Below are 7,123 nucleotides of genomic sequence, written 5' to 3' on the forward strand. Positions count from 1 at the left end.
TCCCATCCCCTGACTTCTCATCCCATACTCTCGCTGTTCTGCCTGGGGTCTAGCCCAGTACTCCCCCATCCTCCGAGATGCACCTTGACACCACTGGCCCTCCTGGGGTTCGGATGGGCTCAGGAGCTGGAGGACAGGGACAGACCTGAAATGAGCCCCGCTCCGAGGGCTGTGGGCTCAGGGGGTGACTAGGATCCCAAGGAAGTAGATGGGTGCTCAATGCAAAGGGGTGGGTGGGGGGTCAATGAAAGGCCAGGGACTTAGGCCTGGGGCTGAGGAGGAGGCCCCTCACAATTGTGGCTGGGCGTCCCGGGCCCTGTGTGTCTTGGCCGAGCGGGACCCCTGGGCCGCCAGGTATGTAACAATTCCAGCCATTTCCTGCCCTATTAATGAGACAGCGGTTGATATAAATACACGCTCAGCATAAATAAATACAGGCCAGGCCTGGGACTGCATAGCAGACAGATTGCGTGGAGCTGCTGGCCAGCCCTGCAGCCAGCCCGCCCCCCCTGCTGCCCGCACCTCCCCCCCACCGTCCCCCACTTGTTTTCCGCCATCAGGCCAGGGCCCCTCCACACTCTCAGGCCTGAGACAGATGGACTGATCACCCGCCCTCTCGACCTCAGAACAAGGTCCCTGTGGCCCCTGGGAAGGCCGCATGCCCAGGAGAGGGAGCTGCGGTTCCTAGCGTCTCCCACACCAGACCTGGCACAGTTCATGCTCAGGCCCAGCACAGCCCAGTGAGGCCCAAGGCTATGGTTGTACCTGTTCCCAGGTGGGGAGACTGAGGCTTACGTGGTTAAGGACTTGCCCAAGGTCACACAGACAGGAGGTGGTGGGTCCGGGATTCAAGCCTGAGGCTGCCTGACCCCAAGAGGCCTCTGATCTTCCCACTGCCTGTGAGGAAAAGCCAAGCGCAGATTCGCATCTTCCTCCCTTCTTCCCAAGCCCTGGCCCGGTGATGCCAGGGCCCCGGGAAGGCCCGGGAGGACTTATGTTCAGGGCCTGGAAGTGTAAGCTTCATGCAGCCAGATCTCAGCTTGTGTAAGAGCCCAATGGAGCTGCACAGGCCGATCCCTGCTGTACAGCTGGCGACCAACTAACTCCCAGCTGGGGCGTCCAGGATATTGAGGTCCCCTGAACGCTGGCTGTCTCATCGGGGATCACCAGGTCACCGACATTGCACAGACATGGAAACTGAGGCCCAGAGGGGAGGCCTAACGATATGTATAGTGTGATTGGATCCCTATTAGTGCAATCTATGGGTGCATTGTGGGCATGCACGCAGGTTTGCATCTATATTGTGACTGGAAAGATATTCCACACACAGGTGACCCTGTTTCTCAGAAGTTTAGAACCAGAGAAAAGGAGACAGTTTTACCTTAACATCTCTGTACTTCAGGTAATTAAAACAACAACAACAGCTTTTTTTAGTAGAAGGAAAAAATACCCCCCCTCCCCTCACCTCCCATGACCCTCCACCCCCGTCCACTGCCAAGGGCTGCCCGAGCCTCAACACTGGTCCCCAGCTCCATCCTGGAGCTTGTCCTCTCTCCCCAGGTGGCACAGGTACTTGCCACCTCCCTCCATTCTTGGCCTTTGAGGCCCCTCTCCACCTGCTCCCTGCCTCCCAGCTCCCCAGCCCCCCACCCCACCCCCAGGCCACAGCCCTGTCAAGCACCATCTTGGTCCCTGGCAGCTCCAAGGCCATTCAGCTCCACAGGCCTGCTCTGCGGCCTCCTTCCCATCCCCCCGTCCCCACCTTCAGCCGTGGGCCAATGTCACACGCTTCTGCCCTCAGCTTCCCTGCGTGCTGTGTGTGGGTTCTGGAATCCCAGTTGTGTTGACCCCTTCACCAGGACCCTGTAGGGCCTTCCCCAGCAGGTGTTCTGCCTGGTCGGCCAGCTGGGAGCCCTTCAGAGTCTCCCCACGGGGGCAGGCCGGGCCTGCCCCCTCAGACTCAGAAGAAGGGCCTGGAAGTTCACCCCACACCCACCCTGGGCCATCTGCAGGTTTACATGAGAGGCGGGGCAGGAATCCAGCCCTAACTTCCCTGGGAACCAGAATGGAGAAGGAGAAAGCAGGGCAGAGCTCTCTAGAATGTCTTCCCACACTCACACCGCCCTCAGGCTTGGGGATGAGTAAGCGGTGATCACTAACTCCCAAGAAACCGTCCCTCCCCTCCTCTCACAGAATCACTCACCTAAGAGTGCCGTCAGGGGGTTCTGACCCACTGCAGCCTGAGCTTGCATTGGTTACATCAGCACCCCTTCAGTGGGACCTGAGCAGCTAGGGCTGAGTGCTGAGATATCGGGTGTTTCCCCCTCCCTGGAGGAGACGATCTGTGGATGGATTTGTGGGTGAGTGGGTGGATGGATGGGTAGGTGTGTGGGTGGGTGGGTGGATGGATGGATGGATGGATGGATGGATGAGTGGGAAAATGAGAGGCCAAGTATGTGAGTGGATGCATGGGCTAGTTGCAGACTGGCCCAGGAGTAACTGCTCCTCAAAGGAATTTTCTAAATCTCTGAAATGTGAGGCCCTGGCACCCCCCAGAGGCCAGAGTCTCTAACTACCCATCATCCCTAAAGCCTTGGGCACCCAGTCTTGAGAAGCAGGGACATGGACCTCGATAAAGTTAGGGGTTCTAGGAAATGAAAAAACCTAGGGTCCAGTGCTGGCTCTTCCCCTGACTTACTCGGGGACCTTGGGAAGGTTCAACCTTCTGAGGCTCAATTTTCTCATCTGGATGCCTGTGCTGGTAAGTGGTTTAAACAAAATTATGTGTGGAAAGTGTCTGCAAGGGTTACCTGGCACATATCAGGTGCTCACAGGAGGTAATTTCCTTCCCAGAAGTGGCCCTAGGACGCGCGTGCACCCACACACATGCCCGAGCGCACACGCACACACATACACACACCCCCCCCAGCCCAGGACGGAAGAGGGACAGAGAGTGAGACCCTAGGCCAGATCAGACAGGAGAGGCAGATGGGGACACATTTATTCTACAGGAGTTCCAGGCTCTGGCAGAACTGGCCCAGCCTCGGGGGCCGGGGGCTCAGGGAGCGGGGACTCAGACAAGAGCCCCGAGGCCTTCTGGGCCTGGGCCAGCTGGGCTGTGTGCTCAAAGGCAGCCTGCAGCAGGTGGGAGGCGAGGCAGGTGGTCCAGGTGACAAGGTAGGCCAGGTGCCAGGAGGTGAGTGCTGCCGTGCTCTCCACCCCCCAGTGCAGACGCTTCAGCAGCGCCAGTGTCCCCAGCACCACGCGGTTCTCCAGCAGAGCCTGGGGGGGGGGGGGGCAGGTGGATGGGCAGGTGACGGCCAGCAGCTCACACGCTGTACTACCTGCTGCCAGGCTCCGCCCCGCCCAAGCCCAGGCCCAGTGCCCCAGGCCTGCCCTCCCCAGCCTGTCCCACACCCACCCCACCCAACTTCCTGGGCAGCCGGCCCAGGCTGCAGCAGTGGGCTTCCTGGCACAGTCTCCAGGTCAGCAGTAGCGGCAGTCCGGCAGCCAGCATCAGGCTGTGCAGACATGACAAGAGCAGGTCTGTCCAGGTGGCCGCAGACAGGCCCAGCTGCTCCCAGGCACCCAGCCGCTTCGGGGCCGGGCCCGAGGCCTGGGCACAGCCCAGCACGCCTGCCCACACCAGCCTGGGCGCCCGCTGCACCAGCCATACTGGGACTTCTATCAGTGTCAGCCCAGCCTGTAGAACCCGGCCCACGGGGCAGGCTGAGATCTTGGCGGGTGGGTGGGACCCCTGGGCCTCCTGGGTCAGCCCTGACAGCCAGCGGTTAAAGCGGGTGATCTTGAGGAGCAGGAAATTGTAGAGGGGGGTCCGATCCTGGGCCAGCTGCAGGAGGAGGAGGAGACAATCTTCATCCGTTGCCACTCACTTGGGGCAGGAGCCCTACCTGTCCCAAGTTTTATTGTGGGGGGTGGAGATGCCAGGCCGCCCTGGGCCGGGCCCTCCCCCCTCAATTTCCCACCCCCCCAGGAATGATCTTTATCTGTCACTTGGAAGGACTCCATTCTCAGGAGGGAGCTTTAGAGGTGCTTCATATTATATTTGATTTTCCTTCCTTTGGGTTGTTTTTGTTTGTTTGTTTTGTGTTTTGTGTTTTCTTTTTGTAGCACTAGGCGGCTTGCGGGATCTTAGTTCCCTGATCAGGGATCGAACCCAGGCTGATGACAGTGAAAGCGTTGAGTCCTAACAACTGGACCACCAAGGAATTCCCTTTTCTTTGGGTTTAAATGGTTATTTACAAACCTCCAGACTGAAGGAGGTTGATTTATCATCATCATCATCATCATCATCATCATCATTATATAAGGAATGGCGATCCCCCTCAGCCCTCTAATCCTGCAGGGTTTGAACCCAGGGCATTTCCTTCTCCCAAGCACCTGGGATTCCTTCCTATCAGTTACCTCTTGGTGTCATGAGGGCAGCTGGGGGCAAAGGCAGTGCCATTAGGGGTAGACAGATGCGAGGCACAGGGACAGTGACAGAATGAATGACTGACCTACTGTGAGGGGTGGGGGGGGGGGAACCCAAGAAGATGTCCAGATTCCTGTCCTGGGTGACAAGGTAGATGAGATGCCTCCCATCCACTGGGAGAAAGAGTGGGCCTGGATGGAGAAAGAGTGGGCCTGGATGGGGAAAGGGTGGGCCTGGATGGGGAAAGAGTGGGTCTGGATGGGGAAAGGGTGGGCCTGGATGGGGAAAGGGTGGGCCTGGATGGGGAAAGAGTGGGCCTGGATGGAGAAAGAGTGGGCCTGGATGGAGAAAGAGTGGGCCTGAATGGGGAAAGAGTGGGCCTGGATGGGGAAAGGGTGGGCCTGGATGGGGAAAGGGTGGGCCTGGATGGGGAAAGGGTGGGTCTGGATGGGGAAAGAGTGGGCCTGGATGGGGAAAGGGTGGGCCTGGATGGGGAAAGGGTGGGCCTGGATGGGGAAAGGGTGGGTCTGGATGGGGAAAGAGTGGGCCTGGATGGAGAAAGAGTGGGCCTGGATGGAGAAAGAGTGGGTCTGGATGGGGAAAGAGTGGGCCTGGATGGGGAAAGGGTGGGCCTGGATGGGGAAAGGGTGGGCCTGGATGGGGAAAGAGTGGGTCTGGATGGGGAAAGAGTGGGTCTGGATGGGGAAAGGGTGGGTCTGGATGGGGAAAGAGTGGGCCTGGATGGAGAAAGAGTGGGCCTGGATGGAGAAAGAGTGGGTCTGGATGGGGAAAGAGTGGGCCTGGATGGGGAAAGGGTGGGCCTGGATGGGGAAAGGGTGGGCCTGGATGGGGAAAGAGTGGGTCTGGATGGGGAAAGAGTGGGTCTGGATGGGGAAAGGGTGGGCCTGGATGGGGAAAGGGTGGGCCTGGATGGGGAAAGGGTGGGCCTGGATGGGGAAAGGGTGGGCCTGGATGGGGAAAGAGTGGGCCTGGATGGAGAAAGAGTGGGCCTGAATGGGGAAAGAGTGGGCCTGGATGGGGAAAGGGTGGGCCTGGATGGGGAAAGGGTGGGCCTGGATGGGGAAAGAGTGGGTCTGGATGGGGAAAGAGTGGGCCTGGATGGGGAAAGGGTGGGCCTGGATGGGGAAAGGGTGGGCCTGGATGGGGAAAGGGTGGGCCTGGATGGGGAAAGGGTGGGCCTGGATGGGGAAAGAGTGGGCCTGGATGGGGAAAGAGTGGGCCTGGATGGAGAAAGAGTGGGCCTGGATGGAGAAAGAGTGGGTCTGGATGGGGAAAGAGTGGGCCTGGATGGGGAAAGAGTGAGCCTGGATGGAGAAAGGGTGGGCCTGGATGGGGAAAGAGTGGGCCTGGATGGGGAAAGGGTGGGCCTGGATGGGGAAAGGGTGGGCCTGGATGGGGAAAGGGTGGGCCTGGATGGGGAAAGGGTGGGCCTGGATGGGGAAAGAGTGGGCCTGGATGGGGAAAGAGTGGGCCTCATGGGGAAAGAGTGGGCCTGGATGGGGAAAGAGTGGGCCTGGATGGGGAAAGAGTGGGCCTGGATGGGGAAAGAGAGTGGGCCTGGATGGGGAATCAGGCTGGAAATGAGACTCACTTGAGTCCTGGAGCTGAACAGCCCCTCATCAGAGCCCTCAAGCCTCTAGCCCCGAAGCATCGCCAGCCCACCAACCCGGACCCCACGTGCCCCGGTCCAGAGGACCACCTGGAGCCCTAGGGGACAGTGTGGAAGGCAGTCACCCGGGGTTGGCTGTGTGCCCCACTGTGGGCGGGCTCAGCAGAGCCAAGGGGGTGGAGCAATGCTGAGAAAGGAAGGAGGTCCAGGGATCCAGCTAGGAGAGGAATTAAGATGGAAACAGGAAACAGGAGCTGCACCTCCACCACTCAGCTCGTGATGTAGAAACCAGGAAGGAGAGAAACCTGTTATATCCCACGTGATCCTGTAAGATAGGCTACAGGAGAGAAAACAGAGGCTCAAAGAGTGGAGCAATTTGCTCCAAGTCACACAGCTGAAGAGTAGAGTAGCTGAGATTCCAATCCAACCATGTCTGTCTCTCTGCTGCCCTGTGTAATCCTCCCTTTCTCTGCCACAGGAGCAGACCCAGGGGACCCTTTTCTGATAACTCAGCCCACTGAGGAGTTGTGATTTGGAGACGTGACCCCACTGGTCAGCATTTGCATGTTTGAAAAAGACAGATGGGAAGGGCAATGCTTAACCCACAGGAGTGACCCTCTATAGAGAAGATTCCAGCACTGTGGCTTGCGGGTGGGGCTTCTGAGAACTGTCGGGTTACTCCAGGAGGGAGGCAGTCACCTTGTTTCACCTGCGGAGTCCAGCAGCTCTGAGGCGGCCCCCGCCCCCTGCCCCCCAAACCCCATCCACCAGTGCGGAGAGCTTCACCACCAGCAGCAGAGTCCCCAAGAGGCTGAATCTGACCGGAGGGACGGCCTCCATGTCTGTGCCTCCTACCCCTCCTCCAGGTGGGAGAGGCAGGGTGACCTCACAGATACTGCAGGGTGGGGGCCAAGTTACCATGGGGACCCAGCTGCCGCAAAAGGCTCTCCTTTACCTGCCCCCGTCCCATTGCTGAACGGAAACTGGGGTATTTGTCTTCCGCATCCTGCTGACTTCCTAATTGGAGACTGCTCACGGGGACATCAACTTCACGAACC

General features: G+C 59.1%; 1 protein-coding gene across 1 annotated transcript; it reads right to left on the reverse strand.

Moving 5' to 3' along the window:
* Nucleotides 1–3,000: 3,000 nt before the first annotated feature.
* Nucleotides 3,001–6,905, reverse strand: TMEM270 (transmembrane protein 270). Its single transcript, XM_059898053.1, has 3 exons — nucleotides 6,834–6,905; nucleotides 3,422–3,850; nucleotides 3,001–3,282 (listed from the first exon to the last, which is right to left on the reverse strand). The coding sequence occupies exons 1-3, from the start codon at nucleotides 6,903–6,905 to the stop codon at nucleotides 3,001–3,003; spliced, it is 783 nt and encodes a 260-aa protein (XP_059754036.1).
* Between the last annotated feature and the right edge of the window lie 218 nt (nucleotides 6,906–7,123).

Source organism: Balaenoptera ricei, chromosome 15 (genome assembly GCF_028023285.1).
Source record: "Balaenoptera ricei isolate mBalRic1 chromosome 15, mBalRic1.hap2, whole genome shotgun sequence".
Taxonomy (NCBI): Eukaryota; Metazoa; Chordata; class Mammalia; order Artiodactyla; family Balaenopteridae; genus Balaenoptera; species Balaenoptera ricei.